This window comes from Filicampus tigris, chromosome 17, assembly GCF_054856515.1.
Source record: "Filicampus tigris isolate MCC_2025a chromosome 17, RoL_Ftig_1.0, whole genome shotgun sequence".
Lineage (NCBI taxonomy): Eukaryota > Metazoa > Chordata > Actinopteri > Syngnathiformes > Syngnathidae > Filicampus > Filicampus tigris.
The window spans coordinates 16,009,112-16,031,674 of record NC_141233.1 but is presented as its reverse complement, the minus strand read 5'-3'; the positions used below and the strand labels follow the sequence as shown (position 1 = coordinate 16,031,674).

At 43.2% G+C, this 22,563-nt stretch overlaps 4 protein-coding genes across 5 annotated transcripts; 2 read left to right on the top strand and 2 right to left on the bottom strand.

Moving 5' to 3' along the window:
* Window positions 1-141: 141 nt before the first annotated feature.
* On the bottom strand, window positions 142-6,798 carry ik (IK cytokine). Its single transcript, XM_086012245.1, has 20 exons — window positions 6,612-6,798; window positions 6,032-6,095; window positions 5,844-5,936; window positions 5,397-5,456; window positions 5,155-5,322; window positions 4,975-5,089; window positions 4,336-4,406; window positions 4,188-4,234; window positions 3,315-3,478; window positions 3,121-3,229; window positions 2,792-2,831; window positions 2,562-2,700; window positions 2,036-2,057; window positions 1,861-1,944; window positions 1,679-1,763; window positions 1,515-1,572; window positions 1,341-1,429; window positions 765-873; window positions 647-681; window positions 142-289 (listed from the first exon to the last, which is right to left on the bottom strand). Exons 1-20 carry the CDS (start codon window positions 6,619-6,621, stop codon window positions 262-264), a joined length of 1,590 nt encoding a protein of 529 aa, XP_085868371.1. The 5' UTR covers window positions 6,622-6,798; the 3' UTR covers window positions 142-261.
* A 909-nt stretch (window positions 6,799-7,707) lies between these two features.
* On the bottom strand, window positions 7,708-20,231 carry ins (preproinsulin). 2 transcript variants are annotated; one of them, XM_086012567.1, is made up of 5 exons: window positions 20,194-20,231; window positions 18,204-18,331; window positions 16,224-16,467; window positions 8,196-8,442; window positions 7,708-7,989 (listed from the first exon to the last, which is right to left on the bottom strand). In XM_086012567.1, exons 4-5 carry the CDS (start codon window positions 8,368-8,370, stop codon window positions 7,820-7,822), a joined length of 345 nt encoding a protein of 114 aa, XP_085868693.1. In that variant the 5' UTR covers window positions 8,371-8,442; window positions 16,224-16,467; window positions 18,204-18,331; window positions 20,194-20,231; the 3' UTR covers window positions 7,708-7,819. The 2 variants fall into 2 exon arrangements, with proteins under 2 accessions (XP_085868693.1, XP_085868692.1); XM_086012566.1 differs by lacking the exons at window positions 16,224-16,467; window positions 18,204-18,331; window positions 20,194-20,231 and adding exons at window positions 8,443-8,565; window positions 8,647-11,360 and having other exon boundaries at window positions 7,715-7,989; window positions 8,196-8,378.
* On the top strand, window positions 13,359-16,681 carry cdx1b (caudal type homeobox 1 b). Its single transcript, XM_086012571.1, has 3 exons — window positions 13,359-13,920; window positions 15,928-16,076; window positions 16,247-16,681. The coding sequence occupies exons 1-3, from the start codon at window positions 13,359-13,361 to the stop codon at window positions 16,436-16,438; spliced, it is 903 nt and encodes a 300-aa protein (XP_085868697.1). The 3' UTR covers window positions 16,439-16,681.
* Window positions 20,232-20,265: 34 nt separating the features above from the next.
* LOC147133701 (ribonuclease kappa-B) lies at window positions 20,266-21,889 on the top strand. The gene is made up of 3 exons (XM_086012568.1): window positions 20,266-20,533; window positions 21,295-21,377; window positions 21,523-21,889. Exons 1-3 carry the CDS (start codon window positions 20,456-20,458, stop codon window positions 21,665-21,667), a joined length of 306 nt encoding a protein of 101 aa, XP_085868694.1. The 5' UTR covers window positions 20,266-20,455; the 3' UTR covers window positions 21,668-21,889.
* The last annotated feature ends 674 nt before the right edge of the window (window positions 21,890-22,563 follow it).

Sequence of the window (22,563 nt, the reverse complement as noted above, 5' to 3'; positions counted from 1 at the left end):
TATTCACATTCATGTTCGTATATTATCATTAACACAAGTAGGTCACGTGATCCACAAGGACAGGAGAAACTATCACAAAAGCAAGACACTTTTTTTGTTTTAGACACTTGAATCCAAAGAACAGAAGTCCACAATGTCACGGCATGTTTCTTTCTTTTTAATCAGATGAAATGGATTGTGTGTGTGTGCACGTGTGTGAATAAAACCAAAAACTGCCACCACTAATTTGGTTGATCAAATACAACAAACAAAGGACAAACATCAGTATTTGGGTCGTTTCACATCCACCCTGTGAAAGAAAAAAAGGAGTTGGAGTCAGCATTTAGTGTCTTCAAGGGGTTCGAGTGCTGAGGAATGCTGTGAAGAGATGTTTCTAAAGTGGATCGTTAAAAACACCGACATCGCGATAAGGGACAAGTGAATGATTCCGAATGCAGGCGCTGTGTTCGGAATCATTCGCTCATTTAGTGATCACTTGATACTGCACAATACACCATTGTTGCATTTACGGCACTTGAAATGTGTTTTAAAGTCTTCAAACACACTGAGAGCGAGATTGTTCAAACTGAAAAATAATCACACCTGGACAAAAATAAAAAATAAACTCCACGCTATATAGGTGGACCGCAAAAACCGAACGACTCACCCATCGGCCTCCATCTTCTTTCTCTTCTCGATGATCTGAAAGAAAAGAGGCGCACAAAGATGACGTCATCAGAGTGACCAGACGGCCGAGGAGGACGGCGCCTGCTCCGTCTTCTCACCGCGCTGATCTTCTTCCACTGGCGGTCCAGCTCGGCCTTCTCGTTGGTCTCCTTGAAGCGGCGCGTCTTGCGGCCTTCCGACATCTTGATGCCGTACTGGAACGCCGCCCTGCAAATACAAAGACACACCGTCTGCTCTCATGGAGGACAACAGAAATCGGAGAATATTTGCAGTCGAGGGCTGAAATTTGGAGAGTTTGAAGTTAAACAAGGTCTCTGAATGATTCATCGATGACCAAAATAGTGGGCACTTAATAAGTGATTAGTTTGAATTAATCGACTAACTGTTGCGCCTGTGAAACGGACTGAACTGCAGAAAGCAACAACCGATAAAGTGCACAAAAAGAATAAAATAATAATGATAAAAAATTGTTTGGACATTTTCCCTTAGGGGTGTACTCACTTTTGTTGCCAGCGGTTTCATGGCTAATTTAGACACTGACTACTATACGCTGCAGCGAAATGGTGGGGTTTTTTTTCTTTTCAGGTCTTCAAGATGAAATTTTTGAAAATGTGAGTGGTGTGTTCAGTTCGGTAAGATGGTGGGCGTGGCCTGAGGAGTCAATCCGTACGTACTTGGGCAGCGCCTCCTTGTTGTTCATGTAGTGGGAATATTCCTCCTGAGTGTCGAAGTCCCAGCGACCCAGTGGACCTTTCTTGTTGCCCTGCAACGTCACCGGTCGGTGAGCGGGAGAACGTCGAGGGAGAGTTCTAGGACACGTGCGCCGGGGGGGAGGGGGCGGGACTTACCTGGTCCATCTTGCTGTAGTCCACTTCCTCGTCACTGTCCACAGCCAGGTCATCCATTCTACACACGCGCGTGCACAAAAGACACACAGAAGAGAAACCTGTTCTGTTTGCATTCAAACGGTATGGTGTGTGGGGGTGTGTGTGTGTGCGTGTGCGTATCTCACGTGGCAGGGTAACACTCTGCATAAGAGTTGGACCCCCCAAAGAAATCTCCAAGATGTTCCTGAGCGTCTCTCCTCTGAGAAGGCGTGACGGACGTTAAGGACACACACACACACACACGGGCACGTGAACACGCACGCGCGCGTCGGTCCCCGCCCACATCATGTGACTAGAGAAGGATATGCGTCCTGGCCCTGCCATTGGCTGCCTGCGGCACCTGCAAACTTTTCATTGATCAACTTCAGCTGATCTCGCACCGATCCTGGACCTGCGCGCGCACACACAAACACACAAAGCTTAAAACACAAAGTACGTTCTATCCAAGCGAGCAAAGAAGTTGATGTTTCTCCGTCACATACCTGTATCTGCCTCCTCCACTGCCTACACACGCGCGCGCACACACACACACACACACACAGAAAGAACATGTTTTGTTTTCAGTCAATCAGCATTGTGTGTGCGCGTTTGGGCATGCGTGTTAAATAAGGGTGTTTAAAAAAATAAAAATAAAAATAAAAACAAGGTGCGAGTGCATCGAATCAAAGCGAATCGTTTCACTTTGAAATGTATCGAGATGCGTATCGGATCATCTTGCATTGGAGGGATGTGCCTTCGAAGGGATTGGCACATTTACAGCGCTGACAAATGAGTTCAAATGTGCGTGAAATAACAACCAAAAAGTCATTGCATCACACACTATCGAGCTGAGCCATACGATATCGAATAGAATCGTAATCTCACCGAGTCGAAACGAACCGAATCGTTCCTACTTTCAAATCGAACCATCCTTGAATTGTTTGGCCCCTACCGAGTCGTCTTTTGTGGAGAGACGCACACCCCTTCGCGTGAACCGATTATTCTTTATCAACGCGTGTGCGCGCGAACCTGTTGTTCTTTGTCAAAGTAGGCGTGTCTTCGCTTCTTCTCATCGTCTCTGTCCCTGTCTCGTCGTCTCTCTTTGTCTTTGGGAGGTTTGGACGAGGACACCGCCGCCGGCACATAGTCACCGATGTCGTCGAAGATGCTGCGCGCAGGACAAACAAGTTGAGAGCGATGCCACGAGCACGCGCAAGGAAACGCAAACGAGGAAGTGACGCGTGTGTTTTGTCACTGACCCGATGTCCGCTTCTGGAGCTCTCTTTTCATCCGCTTTACCTGAAACACGTGACACGCAGGTGGAATACGTTACGTCATCAGGATGCGGTGGTGCCTCATAGGTGCTGCACCACCGTTTGTGTTCAAATATCTGATTTTTTTAAAAAAAATTTTAAAGCGTGGAATTCTCTTTGTTTGATGTTTAGTTTGACATTACACTTCAGTGCGCCTCAAAAAAGAAAAAACAATATGAAAAAACTATTTTCTAACAGAATATATGGAATTCTTCTAAAAGTCAGATTTTTTTTTTTTTTTTTTTTTTTTAATGGGGATTGAAGTAAACGATCACCTTTGTCCTTCTTCTTGATCTTCTTGTGTCGAGTTCCTTGGCGGAGGTAGGACAGAATCTGCGTCAGCTTTGAGATGACGATGTCGTTGGTGCTCAGCGTGGTCTGCGCCTGTTGCACACGTCAACACGCGGGATGAACACAAACGCTTGGCGGTGACGCGCGTCCGCGCGCGCGCACGCACGCACCCACGCACCTCCATACTGGGACAGTCGGCCTTGCTGCGAATGAGCGTGGTGGGAATGTCGGTGTCGGTGAACTCGTCGTCGAGGTCCACCACGTACGCCATGCGGCCCGGCAGGAAGAGCTCGTTGCGCTCCAGCGCGCCCGAGCGGAACACCATGCGGTAGATGTTGCGACCTGGTCGGCACATCAAGTCTTCTTTCGTGAGATAGCACTCTTATCATATAACACTTTGCAAAGACATTGTCGCAGCATCATGCCATGGAATGTTCAGAATTCATTTGTGAAACACGATTACATTACTGCGACACGTTCTGGTGTGCACAAATTGGCCACTGGGGGCAGTATAATACAGACAAGACATTCACAACTACTGCTAGCAACTCAGTAAGCTGCAGCAGTATTAGTCATTCTTCGCAGAGGATGAAGAATATATGCCTGTGAGTATTGTTGTATTGTTGCAACGTCGATAATAGTTTGGTTCGCTAAGGTGTTTTTGTACTGTGCGAAGCTCGCCGAAGGAAACGTTGCATGGTTGTTTTAAATACAAACCAAGAAATTCTCAGTGTTTTATGTTGACTTTGACACTAAACTTCTTTCCAAGTTGTCTCACTCGTATCGCAAGGAACCACTGAAAATGCTAAAACTGTCTGGGTTCATGTTGTATGACGACATTCTTTGCTCCACAAAATGTACAACAAAGACAAGACGATCATGCGCTGTGTGTGTGTGTGTTTTTTGTGTTAGGAGTATTTAATCATGATGTGCGAGCGCGTAAAAGAGTGTCCGCTTATGTTGGGTGTGTGCACAGCACGTATAAGCGTGTGTATTTCATCAACAGCCATCCCGTCATGATTCGGCACTTTTGTGACCACACTGAACTCACCGAGACGAGTCTTGAACTCAATCTTCTCCTCTGGTTCCACATCTTTCCTGTCAGACGTGCACACACACACACACACACACACAAAATTATGATGAGAGTGATGTGACTGCGATCGACGATGACGAAACTCAGGAGCATGACGTCCTACTTGGCTTCCTTCTGGACTTTCTCCATCATGTCTTCTTCTTCTTTCTCTTTGCTGTTGATCTCAGCTCTCACCTGACAAAATAAAACCATGTGCTTGAGGGGTTTGGTTTTGGGGGTATCATGCATTTGATTTTAATTTGTATCATTCACGATTACTTTCAGTCTTGGCATGGAAGGCTCACAACTGTGCTGTTTCCTCACTCCGCATAAACATCATTGGCTCCGTGCCTAAAATGGCCACCAGGTGGGAGGTGGCGGCCATTTTGGGCTAGCAGTAACCACAGTAGATGTAAACTGACTGATTGATACCCCAAATTAATTGCATTCCCATTCATTTCAATGAGAAACTTGACCTTGGTTTACAAATGTTTCAGTTTGATTAAACAAATTAAATTCACTGAGATTTTATAGTGATTCCGAAGTTTTCGATTAATCGTTTCTGCCGTAGGGTCAACTAAAAAAAAAAAAAATCCTTTTTAGTGATTTGGGAGTATTACATGAATCATTTTATCCCTATTGTCCACTCTATAGAACTCCTTACATAGTGATTAGAGAACTCGATTAATCGTTTCTACCCTATAGCCAACTCTTAAGTCCACTATATAAAAACCCTGAATGTGTGCGTGTGTGCATGCCTCACCTTCTGCAGCAGAGCAAAGTCGAGACCTTTCACCAAGTGAGTGTGCTCCATGTCACCACCCAAGAATTTGGACTCCTGGATCAGCTGACGTCTTTTCTCGGCCGCAGACTTGTCCCTGCGTCGCGGTAGCATATTAGCACGAGTCGCGCCGTCGTTACAGGCGCCGTGTACCGCACTCACGCCTCGGCCGAAGGTCCGACGGCTCGGTAGTTGGCGGTAGTGCTGATGAGTTCCGTCTCCTCGTAGTCTTTGTTGACACCGTCTCGCCGCTCTCGGGCCCGGTCGCGATATTTCTCGGCCAGCTCGCGCTCACGCTCCATCTCCTGCTGGCGTAGCTTAGCGTAGTAGCTAACGGTCGCACAAGTACAACAGCAGTCAGTCATCAAGTCAAAAATAATTGATGTTTGAACAATAAATCCCACCTCTTTTTCTTCCTCCTCCTCGCCGCAGGATCTTCATCTTCATTGTAGTCCCTCGGCATTCTGGGTAAAAAAAAACAAAAAAAAACACAGCAACACGTTGTGTTATTGTTGGTCATGCTGTAGTCTGTCGTCACCAGACTAAAACATGCTTGCAGTCACGCTTTTGTAATAATACACTGTTGCGGTCATATAGTTGTCACGTTCTTGAAGTGGTGTTGTTATAATGTTATGTTGTTGAAGTCATGTTATCATATTGCCGTAGTCATGTTGTCATAGGGTTAGGGTCATTATGGTATGCTGCTATAATCAAGTTGTAGTATTGTCGCACTAATGTTATGTTGTTGTAGTCGTATTTTAACATGGAAACATGTCTACAGCAACAACATGGTTATAATTATCCCTGTTGTAGTGTCATGTTGTTTTAATCATATTGTGGCAAAGACGCACTCATGATGTCTGGACTTGGAGGGCGGGGCCGAAGAAGGTGTGGCCCGCGGTGTCATCAGCAGCTTCCTGAAGTCGTCATTAGTCAACTTTGACCTGTAAACCAACACGTAACACACTTTTGTTCAGGAAAATAAACACACGCAAACACAAACATTTGAGGGTGCAAATGTAATTTGGTAAATACTGACTGAGCAGCTGATCTGTCATCCACATCGTGACCCTCAGGAGCCAGAGGGTTGGAATAGCTCTCCGCTGTAACACATAACAGTACACACGCACACGTTAGCGTAAAACTATAGAACACTTGCAACAGGACCACACTTGGTTCACACTGAGCACACTTTTCTACTTCATCTTCGACGTCTGAAGAACAAGTCTCAAAATTATTTACATTAGTCCATTTTTATTTCGACGTTATTCAGGTGATACCTCACAAAAATACTCCAAACAAGAGGAGCGTATCTTGCTTCCGTGAACATTTAATTGAAAACCTCAACTCCAGTCCATTTGTTTTGTTTTTTTCTGATCGCCTATACATAAACTTATTTGTCAGAGACAAAGACGGTTAGGAATAAGTCTTTATTTCAATAACCATCACTTAGCGAGCACAAACGGAATACATGGAGCACATCCATCCTACGTTCCAATTGGTCTGCTATCGCCATTTCGCAAGAAAGCAGTTGACTAGCACGTTAGCTCATGCTAGCGCTAGCTTTGCGGTGGTCACGTCGCTAGCACAAGGGCTAGCATGCTAACAAGGCGACTTACTCTCGGGCATGTTGGCGGCGTCAAGTTGTCAACCTTCCCCACTGTGAAAATATGCTTTGAGACGGATTTGTTTGCTTTCAGCGACGATGCTGGCAGCTGAACTTCACCAGCGGAAAAAAACTAAAGATGTTTTTGCGTCTTCTGCATCTTCCTCTTCGTGCTTAACGGCAGCGGTGGCGAGCTGGATTAGTACATTGACGCCCCCTACTGATCGGGAAAGGTTACTATTTTTCTTTCCCGACCAAGTTGTTGATTTGGCGTTCATAAATTTTAAACAAATAAAATAAATAAATAAAAATCCCAATAAATATCTAATAATTGTTTACTCTAATCTTAATGTGATACGCTATTTAAATAATAATACACAAATGTGTTGATTTGTCATATCAATCAGTCAGTGCAATAATTAGCATTAATAGTATTGTATCAGTAAATCATACAATAATTGATTATAGTTTGTATAGAGTATTGAATAAAAATAGAAAATAAATATATTCACAAGACTTTTCAGTACGATAAATGTATTGTATCGTTTCTGTTGTAATAAAAATAAAAAACGGATGAGTACATATCATCAAGTGCATCCTGTATATTCAAGTATAAACATAGGAATAAGAAATTATAAAGAATAATGTCATGAAACGGAATCGAGTGAACATGCATGTAAAAAAAAAAAAATATATATATATATATATAGAGAGAGAGAGAGAGAGAGAGAGAGAGAGAGAGAGAGAGAGAGAGAGAGAGAGAGAGAGAGAGAGAGAGAGAGAGAAAGAGAGAGAGAGAGAGAGAGAGAGAGAGAGAGAGAGAGAGAGATTTGATTTTAAATACAGAAGGTGTAATTATCTTTGTTTTATGTTAAGCTTTAGAGTAAACTTCAGTTGGGAGTGGCAATAAACAGTTCGAAGCCTCTTTTTGTGTTCTCTCGTATCAGAAGTTTGTGCTCCCAAGTCAAACCAAAGCAATCAGCCCAAAGACAGTTTGTATGTCGAAAAGCTCTTGGTCGGGTCGCTCCTACCTCAAGGCACCACTTTGTGAAAAACATCATCAAAAATCAAATTGTCCAACGACATCAACAAACTTCTGGGTCAATTCAGAAAAGTTTATTTTCTAGGAAAAATAATGGCATTTATTTTGGTGGCAGACAACATCGCCAAGCTAGGCTAGGCTACGCTAAGCCAGGCTACGCTAAGCCAGGCTAGGCTTGCTCAGTTGCAATAGTTCTGCAGGTCAAAGATGTTGCACGGCTTGTGACAGCACTGCTCCACGATGCCTCGCTTCACCAGCACCTCCATGTGGTCCTGGAGGTCCTGCAAGTCCAGCTCCGCCACCCCCTTGTCGCCGCCCACCGCCACGCCAACCTTTGGCGGAAGGAAACCTGGCCGCATGAGCAAAGAAACCGCCGTCATGATGACATCACACAGGCCACAATGTCATCGTGCCACAAATAGCATTAACCTCATTCTGTGTGTGTGGGTGTGTGTGTGTGTGTGTGTGTGTGTTTGTGGGTTTTTCTGTTGTGTTTTTATGATGGCACCACGGACATGGTGCACTGCTGACACCACTTCCGGGCCGGGGTCTCACCCAGCAGGGGGTGCGCGTCCCTCTTGGGGTTGTAGAAGAAGCCGCGGTCTCCGCACACCAGGAAAAGGGCGTCCACCAGGTGCGAGCCGCACAGGTGCTGCGGGTCGGCGGCGGCGGGCCGGGACGCCGCCATCAGGACCAGCACGGTCAAGGCCTGAAGCCACGACGACGCCATCACGGGAGCTGAACACCAATACGTCAGGATGACTGACGCCTGTCAGTCACAGCGCTGGAAGGCGGGGCTTACCTGCAGGGTCCAATGAGGATGAAGATGACGATGAAGAGGAGCTTGGAGGTGTGAGGACGAGCACGTCACCTGCCAGACTTTTATAGCGCCGGGCCACGCCCACTGCGAGTGCGTGTGTATGCACTTTTAGTAGAACAAACACAACAAATGAGGCGACTTGATGAGATGAACTGACGCAAATATTGACTCACTTCCTCTAATCACCTTTATGTCTTCTTCTACTACCGATATTTGGCACAAGTCATGGTCCTCCAGCATTTCCTCATCGTTAAAATTAGTTCAATAAAATTGAAAAAAAAATATATATATATATATATTTTTTTTTTTTAAAGGTCCCAGGCCATCAAAATCCCATTTCAGTTCCGACTCACACAGGTCAGTCCGCCTCAGAGCGCTGGCTAGGCAAAAAATGAAGAAAGATTTTCCCCCAGGGGGACCTGGGCATTGCGCTGCCGCGGCCGCCTCAGGGTGCACCGTGGCCGGCCGCAATTCTCCCGGCTTTCCAGTAGGTCCTTGTCTTACATTGGGTTCTGGTTGTCAAGTCGGCCCATGTCCACCAGAAGATCCTGGTCCTCCAGCAGATTCGGAACAAGACCTTCTCTTCCATCAGTTGTTGTTTCTCAGCAGGTCTTAGACTTGCAATAGGTCCTTATCCTCAAGCAGGTCCTTGTCCGAAATCCGCCTCTCATTCACATAAGTAAACCCATCTCCGCCAGTAGGTCCTGGTTCTCCTGCAGATTCTGAGCAGGTCCTCTTGCCACAACAGTTCTAGGTTATCCAGTTGGTCCTGGTCTTGGAACAAGCCCTTATCCCCTAACAGGTCCTTGACCAGTAGGTCCATATCTTCCAGCAGTTCCCCATCATGTCCTGGTCCTAAATCCGACTGGACTCCTTGATCAGGTCCTCAAGCTCCAGGAGGTCCTTTTCCTACAGCATGCCCTTGTCCTGAATTCAGTTCTGATGACTACAAGAACATTTTCAGACGACTTATTTTTCTCGTAACTGTCATCGGAACTATCTTAATCCACTTTAAAAAATGTTTTTTTAATAATAATACATACATACATACAACAGATTAGAGTATAAGGGATTTTCCAGTGATGTTGATTGTATTCTTTGACATATTTAGAACATCTTTGCTGTTTGCGAGGGCAAAAAAAAGAAGCTGACAGAAGGTTTGATGATGTCACTGGAAAGTAAAGTCAAGAAAGAGAGAAAAAAAAAACCACGATCACGCGTGTCAGCAACATGCTGACACAGCTCACATTGAAAACCAAAGTCAACAGTCGCCATGACGACATCGCCACGATGGCATCTCCATGACGACGTGTTCACCGTTGGGATGCCGAGAAGAACTTCACAGAAATGTATCAATAACATTTTTCGTAAAGCGCAGTTTCCTTCAAGAAGTCCTTTCTTCAAAAGAAAATCCGGAGCATGCCACATCACCAAGTGAAAACACAACTGAAGGCTAACAACTTAATCCATAGATCAATCAATCAATCAATCAATCGATGGATGCAAGACTATATACAAGATAAGGGGTCTTCAATCCTGTCCGCTGTCCTGTCTGTTTTCCATCGCAACCTGCTGCAACACATCTGATTGAAATGATCAAATAATCAGCAAAGTCTGCAGAAGCTGGATAACGATCTTGATCATTTGAATCAGGCGTGTTGCAGCAGATGGAAAACAGGCAGGACAGCGGAGCTCAAGGAACAGGATTGAAGACCCCTGATATAGATGGTAGATGACACGACAGACGCGATGCCGGTCGTGTAAAAGTTGCAGTACACACGTGACCACACGAGGGCGCCAAACAACAATAGATGCTTTCAAAATGTTCACTCTTAAGAGACAGACACAACCAGAGCAACACATCTTAACCGGAAATCGATTACAATTAGACCTCACCAGAACCTGACCACAACCCGACTATCACTTGACTGAAACTCGAACTAAACTAGATCAGAACCCAACCAGAACATGATTAGAACTTAACCGAAACCGGACAAGACCCAAACCCATATCAGACCAGATCCTAACCAGATCTGACTTGTGCTTGACAGGAACCTGAGTAGAACCAGAAACTGACCTGAACCTGTTCAACCCTGCCACAGCTAATCGGACTACAACCTGATTATACTCTAACTTGTACCAGACCACAACCTGACTAGACTCAGAGCCTGACTAGAATCGGGCTTCAACCCAATCAAAACGTGACAACAACGTGACTATAACCAGACCAGTAGCAGACCAGAACCTGACTAGAACCTGACCAGACCCTGATAAGAATGAGAGCAGAACCTGATTACAACCCAACCAGAAGCTGACTGGAGCCAGAACCAGACTGTGGATAAAGGACTGCCTCGCATGTGAACAAAGTTAATATACAGTTGAGGTGTAAATACATATTTTTAATGACATAATCAAGCGTCCCTGCTGTGATTGGTTTCATCTCTTCCTCACGCAAGTTGCTGTGACTGGTGTCCTGCTGCACTCCTTCACTTTAGCGTCATTTTATCTTTGACCACAAGAGGGCAGCATCGCACCATGTCGAATAATGCCATTTTCCGAAGCCTTTATCATAAACTAAGCGAAACTACGACAAACTAAGCGAGGCTAGGCTAGCAGCCGTTGAGGGGTCAAAGCGAGAAGAGCTTAGTGAGCGGCATCAAAAAGTGTGTCAAGGAGGTCGTAAAAGACTTAAAAGAAAAAAAAAAAAGAAGACGACCAAGAAAAAAAGAGAGCGGTTGTAAAAGACTTTATGACGGCGGCCATGTTGGCCTGGTTAATGTTTGCTGACGACAGGTGACACAAGATGGACGCTCAGCACAACGCACACGCCAGATTACAAACATACATGTGTTTACTTTGTAATTGTCATTTTTTAATTTATATAGTCGCGCTTTCACCAGTCCAAAACATACATTTCAAAAATTACTCATTCAAATAATTATAGCTCGAAAAGCTCATTTTTATTTTTATTATTACTATTTTACACACACATACAGTTCTATACATAATGTATATATGACATCTATATTTTATTATTGAAATTACAATTATCTTTGCATTTATCTTTCCAATGTTTTTAAATGATGAATTACAATTATCTCATTAAAATTCTGGAGCCACATCCACCCAAAATAATAATGATAAAAAACTGTAAATGCCTTTTTTTGTTGTAATTATTGAATTAAAGCTATTTTTACAATTACTGTATATTTGGTGATTATTTGTTTTCACTTTGGAACTCAATTGTATGAAATGTTTTTACCTCAAAAGAATAATATTCAGGATTTACTTATAGTAAAACAGTGAGCATTCATAGAAAAGTATGTGAATTGGATTTTTTAAATTGAATGATTAAATTCATATATATATATATATATATATATATATATATATATATATATATATATATATATATATGTGTGTGTGTGTGTGTGTGTGTGTATATGCGTATATATACATATATATATACACATATTAGTTTTTCTGTTTGTTTGCTTTGAAATAAAAAAAGGAAATAGACGTCCTTAATTTGATTACTTTCTTTCGAAGTACAACAAATTAATTGCACCACTAACACATGAGGTTAATGAGATGTTTTACACACACGCAAGCACGGGCGCACACAAACACAAGTGTAGGTGAAGAGTGTATGTACCTAATGAAGTGTCCTTTAGGGCCTCCGACAAAGAAAAGTCATGAGTGTAAAACAATAAAAAGGCAAACTCGTAAATCCATAAATCGTCGATGACAATTGGTCACCGCTGCTGCAAAATTTCACACGCTCCAAACGGACAACCGCGATCAGTCGAAAAATGTGCCGGTTGTTTTTTTTTGTTCTTCCATTTAGTGAAACTCTCGAAACAAGACATCAAGTGTGACCTTGAAAATGTTAGCTTCTTCTGCATTTGTTAGCTCGCCCTGTTAGCATGTTGTGTTTTCCGTTCGTTTCTTCTGTTTGTTTGTTACTCAATTAACTCGTGTGTGCTAGTTTAATTTTACAGATTAACTAAAAAATGTAAAAAAAAAAAAAAAGAAAAGACTTTTAATAGCCATAATTGTCAAAATGAATAAAGTGTGTGTTGACGGGTGAACGTTTATGAATACTTTCTAAAAATGGCATCATATGAATGAATGCAAGTACAGGCTACATTTAAAACACATTTTGGAAATATCGAATGAAAAAACGGATTGTCTATTTGAATTTGCATGATGGAAATAAATGATACAATAATAAAGTAGAACTCATAAAATCGATTTTACAACATTTCATTTGAGGGCCATTAGCCGACATAAAACAGCATTCAAATGTCTTTAAATCATTAGTCATGCACGAACCGTTTTAAAACAACTTTGTCACGGCAATTTCATGTGTGTTGGGAAACAAAAACTATAAAGTATCCTGGAGGTGATCATATTAATAATGTCAAGTTTTTTTTTTAATATAAAGTCAAAGATTGAATGAGGTTTGTGTTTCAAAATAAGTTTCGATTTTAAAATGAATTGATATGAATCATAAGTGATGGATTTCATGAAAATATGAACATTAAATGTAAACATCCATCAAGGTCACAGTTTGATGAAGGCTGTCAAAAAAATTACAGGTATCAAAATAACATATTGAAACGTGATCAATTGTTGAAGTTGAAAGTTTTCAGGAGCTTGTGTCGACGCTCAAGGTGAGGGAGGGGGAGCAGGTGTGACGGTGCGGGCATGGGGCGCAGGTGAGAGCAATAAAGTAGACCACGTGACCGGCGGCCCACTTTATATAACGGGCGGCGGAGGTGCGCGGGGGGAGCAGCAGGTGGAGACGCGCACACGCACTCGGACCACACGCACGTCAGGCGAGCGTGCCCCCCCCCACCCACTCCACCCCACTCACCTCACCCCCTCCATCCAACATGTATGTGAGCTACCTGCAGCTGGACAAGGACCCCCCGATGTACCACCAGACCCCCGTCAGCAGACACCCGGGCCTCGGCCTCAGCCCGCAGAACTTCCCGGTGCCCGGCCCGGCCCAGTACTCGGACTTCGCGGGCTACCACCACCACCACCACCACCACCACCCCCACCACTCCCACGGCCTCGCAGCGGACCCGCACCAGGCCCAGCAGAGCGCGGCCGGCGGGGGCGGGGGCGGTTGGAGCCCGGTTTACCCGCCCCCGCCTACTCTGCCTCACCCGCCTCCCCACTCCGCGCAGCCCGCCCGGGACGACTGGGCCGCGCACCACTACGTGGCTGTGGCCGGGCCCCCGGGGAGCAGCGTGGCCGCCGCCGGGGGCCCCAACCTCGGCTTCAGTCCTGCAGAGTTCGCTGGGCAGCCGCCGCCGCCGCCACCGCCGCCGCCGCCGCTTCTGGCCGCCTCCCTCAACGCGCCCCCCGGGCAAGGCTCGGCCGGGTCCCCGCAGAGGAGGAGCGCCTACGAGTGGATTCGACGCGCGTCCACGCCACTCGCCAACCCCAGTAAGGAATAACCCCAAAATACGCCCAAAATGCACCTTCGTCATCATCATCGTCAATGATTATTACTATTATTATTCGTGGCGGTAGTCGTAGTTTGAAGTTTAAATGTCAAAAAGTCACTTATTATTATAAATAGTACGATTATTGCATTATTTGTGTAATTATTATGTAGAACTACATAGTGAGTAATATTTCTGAATTGTGACTTTTGTCGATATCATTATTATTATTATTATTATTATTATTATTATCATTATTAACATTATTATTATTATTCAATTGGATGTCTTTTTATAATGCCAGCTCAACATAGACCGCCTTAAAGAAGCAAACATACTTTAATTACACTGTCAACAAATTCTTACAATTTTTTTAATAGGCGATGCAAGCAAACATTGCTAGACGATTTTTTTGCGCTGATTCTGAATCTTCCCTCATTTTTAAGGTTTTCATCATAATAACAATATAATAACAATAATATAATATGTAATATAGTCAGATATTTCGTAATATTTATGAATTAAGGGTTAGGTTCGGCAATAGGTGAAACTTTGAAACTAAATGACAACTGCATAGTGCCAGGCTTTTACTGGACAAACTTCAAAACAAAAAAATCAATATATCTAAAAAACCTGACGTGCTCGAGAAAAAAAAAAGGCAAGACATCTCGGATTGAAATTTGCTGTTGACCAGCATTATCATGTTAAATATCAATGAGAATGCTCTTTTCAATATTATTGTCATAATTTCTTCTCGGAAACTAAAGAAAAGGTTGATTGTTATTGACCATAATTGATATTGTTGTGTGTGATTAGTTAAATTATACAATAATAAATCATCACCATCATGATAATTATCAATAGCCTAATAATCATAATAAGTTTTTGTTTTTAGTCATTGACAAAACAAAGCTAACGGTTTGTTTTTCATCATAGACACCTGAATATTATGGACACCTAAATATAACCCTAATATTTAGGGTTATTACCCTAATAATATATATATATATATATATATATATATATATATATATATATATATATATATATATATATATGTATATATATGTATATGTGTGTGTGTATAAGTGATATTTATGGCCTACAAGGGCGCATCTGAAGGCAGGTGACGTGACTTGTTTATTGTGTTTGTTTTCTTGTGACTTTTTAACAAGACATCTGTTGATTTTGAGCTGGTGAGAGTCGCTGTGTGTGTTTAGCGTTAATTGTCAATCACGGCGTGCTAATGATGCGCTAATGCGTAGCAGATGGACTGCGTGCTGCCGACACGTCAAAGCTAAAAGAGCGCGAACAGGAAGTAGACCTCATAGCTAAATGCTAAAAAGCTATGAGTGACTTTCTGAGTGCTAAATACGATAGGCTAAACACTTGATTCAAGACTACACACTTGATTCTATGATTGCGAAACAAACACGAAATACATAAAACGAAATAAACACAAGTGGCTTCCTATAAGTGCTAATGTTACATGCTAAGAGGAGGTTGACAGGAACGACTTCTTGGGTACTAAATGCTAAAGGACAAAAGGAAGCAGATCAAAGTGACTTCATGAGTGCAAAATCTTATAGAGGAAGTCAACGCAAACATTTTGTGGAATAAGTGTTAATCCACTTCTTTTTAGCCATCTCCGGGGGCGGCCATTTTGTCTTCTGTCGACTGAAAATGACACAACAACCAATCACGGCTCAGATTCAGAAAACAGGTCAGCCGTGATTGGTCCTTGTGAGCAGTTGTGATGTCGTTTTCAGTCGACAGAAGACAAAATGGCCGCCCCCCAGAGATGGCTAAAACAAGTGCATTTTGCTGCTTAACTTACATTCCATAAACGCAAAATGAATCAGAATGCCGTGTTTCAACTAGTGGGCCTGCTGGGAACATATTCTTGAAAAAAATATGTTTGGGTTGACTTCTGCTTTTAATGAAGAGAAAATGTAGATAGGCGTGAATTCCTGCGTGCCAAACGTTAACTGGAGGTATGCGCGTGCAGACGGGAAGACACGGACGAAGGACAAGTACCGGGTGGTCTACACGGACCACCAGCGTCTGGAGCTGGAGAAGGAGTTCCACTACAGCAAGTACATCACCATCCGCAGGAAGGCGGAGCTCGCCAGCGCCCTCAGCCTATCAGAGCGACAGGTGAGGCTATACATGTCAAAACTGCCGGCAACAAAAGTGAGCGCATCCCTCAGTGAAAATGCCCCAAACTGGGCCCAATTAGTCATTCTGCCTGAGCGGTGACATGTGACTCTCACGTATGATTGGGGAGCAGGTGTGTTAAATTACCCATTTGTACTGGTGGCCTCCAGGTGAAGATCTGGTTCCAGAACCGGCGTGCCAAAGAACGCAAGATCAGCAAGAAGAAGCAACAGCAGCAGCAGCCCGCCTCGTCGTCATCCAGCAGCGTCGCCATGGTGACCAGCAGCAGCAGCGGCCTGGTGTCTCCGTCCGGCCTGGTGTCGCCGTCCTCGTTGCCCATTAGCATCAAAGAAGAGTTTTGAACCCGCTTCCTGCGCTTCTTCTTTTGAATCTCCTCCGTCGGTTCCATGGCGCCCCCACGATCACAAATGAGGAAAATATTGATATTAGCATGCTGATGCTAATTAGCGTAGATAGCTAAATTAGCGTACTGATGCTATGTGACTTTGGGGACTAGACATTGATGACATGACATCTCAACTTTATTGAGTTGATGCATTAGCATGCCCATGCTGTGCGACACTGTGGCTAGAAATTAGCAACATTAGCATGTTGATGGTATTTTTCAACAGTGGGACATGCGGTTAACAACATTAGCATGCTAATACCGTTCAATCACAAGACTCAAGACATTAGCACAGTGATGGTATCAAACAATAGGGCTAGCATTTAGCCACATTAACATGCTGATGACATTCTGATGTCAGGCGAGCAGTTAGCAATGTTAGCATCTTGATGCGCTACAACTGTAGGACTACAGGTTGATAACATCTCAATTCAACTTTATTGAGTTGAGACATTAGTATGCTGAGGCTGCATGCTAATGAAGCCAATACTATTTAAAGGTGGGACAAGAGTTTAGCAACATTAGCTGATACTGTGAAACCTTGCCACTGTAACAACACGATACATTTAACTAACTATATTAGCATGCCAGTGCTTCTTCAGTGAAAGGCTCACTGTTAGCAACATTAGCATTTTGAAGTTTTAGAAGCACTTGTGTGTTATTTAAAAGGCCCCGCCCCCAGGCAGGAATTAGCTTGTGTTTTCATTTCATCATCGATCCTTCCTGATTGGTCCCCTGGTTGGCGCCAAGCCCGTCCGCTTTGTGAAAGGCCGCCGTCAATCAAAGTGAGGACAGACTGCAATGCTAAACTTGTCAATCATTTTGATTTTCTTCAGCTCGTTTCTATCGAAAGTAAAACTAACAAAAAACGTTATCCGGGTTATTTTTTTCCAGCTTCTTTTTGTTTTTCCATTCAAAGCTGGTCACATGATCTCACACATAGACACTGATAGCAGGATCCTTCATTGTGTTTGCTCTTTGGACACCACACCTCAACAAGCACTTTGCGTACGTGCGTGTGTGTTTGTGCGTGAGTGTGTACGTAAGACCTTTGTCCTTTGCTCTATTTTGCCTCTTGCCATATTGTTAAACTTTGCTATCGCCGGTGTGCGTGTGTGCGCGCGTGTGCGCAATGAGAGATGAGCAGCTCTCTGGATACAGAAATAGTGGTATTTTGTTCCAGGTCAGGCTCGTATGTTCAATCGTGTATTTGGGCGGGGCCTGCCCTGCTCGGGTGGCGTTTAGATGATGTCCTTGCACCGGCTAACATGCTAACAAAGTGGGCGGAGCTTCCCCTGCCCGCCATAAAGTTTTATTGAGGATGATGACAATAAAAGGTTGTTGGTTTTTTTTCTTTTTTTTTTTTTTACCACGGAGACGCATCAATGTTTACTTGCCTGACCTTTCTCTCTCATGCACGCACACACACACAGTATATGTTCACACGTACATGCACACGCCTATGAGCACACACACACACACACATTATTCTCAAACACACACATATGCTCACACACACACGCAAGTATGCACACACATACGCAAATGCGCATGCACAGACGCATGGCAGATTTAAAACCATTGAGACAAAATGGCTGCCTGCATACTGTCTTAGTGGCCTCGGTGCCTAATTGGTCGTTTTGTCAATCCAAGATGGCGACTGTGTGTGCGTGCGTGTGAGTGAGTGAGTAGGTAGGCGTGTGTGCGTGTTTGTGAGGGACCTTTGTACCGGTGATATCTCGTCCGATTGGCTCAAAAGTGTCATCTGCCCGAGTGGCAGACGCCATCTCATCGTGGGCGTTAGCGGGATGCTAACGTGGGCCCCGATTGGTCGCCGGCATTGTTGAGCCTATGATGACAAACACAAACAGAAGGGAGTCGTCGTTCAAGAATCATCAATGTGTTCGATTTTCTTTCATCATCCACTTCATGGCGCACAGTTTAGGAAAGAATTACGTAGAGTACATTTATACATATTTGGGACATCTTTCGATACATTCATGACATACGTAACGATATAGGACATCTTTATACACATTTCTCTAAATACATGTATGATATATTTACACACATTTCCAGTACAATACAGACTTTATCAATACTCATTTATGATGTATCCAGATACATTTGATACTAATTATGGATATATTTGTACACCGTACGTTTAGTACATATTCACATTTTTGTCATATCTAAACTCATCATTTATGACATTTTTATGTACGTTCAGACACGTTTTGGGCATATTTAAACACATTTATTAATATTAAAAAACATTTATGGTATCTTAATACACATTTCCATCATTGTATACATTATATACAGTACATTTATGACGTGTATATACATTTTCCCTATTTACATTGAGACGAAATATTAGTACATATTTTTTAAATATTTGACATTTGCGAATGCGCGTTTGTCATTCATACAAATTCCCACAATAGCAATATTTATGATACCAATATTTATAATATTAATATCTATATGCAATTATGACATAGTTATGCACATTTATGAAATTGATATTCATCATTCACATTCAGGATCCTTTTATATACACATTTATGACATGAAATACACATTTATGACAGTTATATGCATTTAGAACATATTCATATGCATTTATGACACGATGTTTAAAACATGTTTATGACACATTTACCACATACTCGTTATGATTATGATGTCATTAATGACGCAAGGTACACGTGACATCCTGGCATCTTTGTTACCATCGTTACCGAGCCGACGAAAGTCGAAAGACAGAGAAAACGAAGCAAGAATTTAATGAGAAAAAGAAAGTGAGCACAAACAAAATGCCCACCGCTCTGTGGCCACACCCAAACGCTTGTAAAAGTTAATCATTAGCGTTCACATACACACACACACACACACACACGCAAACAATGTACAGTCACAATTTTATGGCTGATGATGAAGCTCACATCGGCTGTGGGAAAAAAAAAAGTGAGTTCCCGCATGAGGGTTCAGAGTTCATCAGGAAGTGAGCGCAATTAATGTAATATGTATGTAAGCAACAGTGAGCATGAATTTTACTACTATTTAGCATGTATTAAAGTATAATACATTTGAAAGCAATAGGCTCATCGCGCACGTTAGTAGGAATATATGTTGAGTACTTTACTTGGAGTAACATGTTAAAATGTCTGATTAAACTGTACACCGTTTAACCGGTAAGTATGAATATGTATGCATATACATGTACAACGTGTACGTGAATATGGCGAGCATGTTCATGTAGTGTATGCAATGAACGCAAACGTGCGAGTAGAATAGAAGAGTGTTGTCGGCCCCTATCGGTTGTCGTCCTCACTACAGGAACACGATGACTAGAGATTAAATAAATGATAAGGTTTTGCTCCTAAAAGTGTGTTGCATTTATGGAATCATTGAACTGCTACAGGGAACACAAAATTGATGCATGCATGTTTGAAAATCATTTTGAACTCTGACATAAGTCGCTTGGTTGAGGCTGACTTCCAAATAAATTCGTGTCTATTTGAACGCTCGCATTTATGAAACTGAAGTTAGGGCTGCCTTGCACATCAGGCGCGTGGAATTTAGGGGGCGCCAAAAATATAATGAAAAATTACCTTCAATGTATTCAAACGCATGATTACCATTAACGTTTAATTTCGAGGCAAAATGTTCGTACGACAAGGGAAAGAAATGAAAGCAAGCAAATACCAGGCAAAGAGAAAGGTGATGAGAACGTTCCTTGCTTGTTCCACACTCCCTACCAGTAGGTGACAGTAATGCGCCACCAACAAAGAAGAGGACGAAGCCGATGCTGGCCGAGCTTTGCCGAGTTGAGCCGAGCTTGCGGAGATCAGCTGACACGAAGCCCGGCCGCCGTCCTTCCTTCCTAAGCGGCTTGAATTCTTGTTCAAGGGCCACAAAAGAGGAGCACTCGTCGTCGCGGGTGTCGTGTGACTGCTGAGCGCGAAGGATGCCGTCGCTACTCTTCTGCGGCCCCAAAATGGCCGCGTGCGGTATCGTTATTAGCATATGGGGCGTCATCATGTTGGTAAGAAAACAAGATGTTTTTATTTGCTGCCTGCAATTTTCGCCTTCCTCCGATTCTTATTCATATTTGTGACGATGAATATGATGGTCGCCGGCGCTTCGCCAAGACTCACTGTGGCGACAGCTAGTGCCAACGATCGTTCTACTCCAGAGTGTAGACGGAGCCCAAGCGTAACAAATAACAAGAAACAATCGCAATGTTTTTTGCCTCCCTCATGAAATCGACGGGTCAAGGTGACATGAAAATAGTACAAATGAGGATCTTAAGTGACCAAGTCATCCCGTGATTGTGTGTGTGTGTTTTTTTTTAATTAGTCTTCACGTGACTTCTCAGAACAGGAAGTGGTAGAATAAAAGCACCAATCGAGAAAGGCTTCGGCCGCAATGAAATATTTTTGATTGGTGATCGTGACGACATCCAAGTCGTGCGTTGAGATTTTTGTTAACAATTATGAGGTAGAAGAAAACTGTTGACAACTCCACTTTTTGTTGTGAATCACTAGAGGTGAAAGGGATATTTTGGAGACTATTTTGATGTACATTTACCATTTTGTCACCAATTATGAATCAAATGCAACGATTTGTTATGACGTGACTGGAACATTTTGCTTCCAATTTTATTGCGAATTGAGCATTTAGTTAAGAATTCAAAATAGCAGGTCGGCATCGCAAATCAGAATCTGTTGTCGATGTCCCTAAAAGGCACATTTTGTTGACAATGGTGAGGTGATCAAGCAAGCCTTTGCTCATTTGTGGCTGCAGGCGATGCTGGGAATCTTCTTCAGCGCCAAGTCGGCCGTGCTCATCGAGGACGTCCCGTTTACCGAGGAGGACATCCGCAAAGAGTCAGTGCCGTCTTCTTTCAACTTGCCGCTCTTGTACACGTCAATATCTTTAGCAACAAGTCTGGAATTTAGACAGGGGCACTGAGTAGGAAGCCCGTTTGGGCTTGCAACAGGAAGTGACGTCATTGCTTGTGTCTTCCCGCAGTCAACACCCTCCTCAGAACATCTACAGTCTGTACAGCCAAGTGGGCATCAACTGCTTCATCGCGGCCGCCGTCTACGTGGCGGTGGGAGCCGTGTCGCTGTGCCAGGTTCGACTCAACAAGCGGCAGGAGTACATGGTGACCTAAGGTGGCTGGCCCCGCCCCCGCTGATGCCCATTGGCTGGGCGAAGGAGGCCCTGTTATTTATTTCACCCTGAAACGTTCCGTGTTCATGTCATCATTCCCTGTCGTGACCTCGTCGGCATTCATTTTCCCTAAGTGGAAACGTGTGATAGGAAGTGTGGATGTCAAAGTAAAAGTTGTGTGTATGTAGTTTTGTGTTGAAATAAAAACGACATAAGATCGCCAGGCACTGAATTATTGTTTTTGGAGAAACATTTTGAACATTATAGCTGCAAATACTCACGCAAACGTTACAAGAACACATACGTTGATTTTAGTGCATACCTACTGAATATCCCAAAGAATTAAACATTGAAATTATTGGATGAAAATGACATTTTTTGTGTCTTCACTGTTTCCCAAACACACCTACAATACAGTGACATATATTTGAGAAACAGGTAAGGCATAAAAAAGGCACTTCCATCTATCATTTCTAGATACTTCACTCATTTAGGATGGCATTGCAATTGAAAATTTGTTCTCAGATGCCTTACCTGGACCAATAAAAGTAAGTCAAGTACAATAGATGCTAAGCGCCAGACCAAATATTCATTTTTGTAGTATTTTCATGAGTGCTTCCAGCAAACAATGTATGGAACACTGTTACTTGGATGATATTGAAATATGTCTGTCTAGAATAGCCACAGCCTGAAATATACGTCGATGGTAGCAAAGCAACTATCAACAATCAGAGTAACGAATTTGGGAAGTTGAGTCATTGCCAGTAAAGCGGTGTCATACGTCGAAATGAGTTTGAAAAGTCAAGTGTTGAGTCCTGAGTGGAGGCTTGGGGTGGAAAATGCAAGCCACGCTAAGGACACTCTGCTGCCACCATCAGGACACGAGGGTCACTGCTG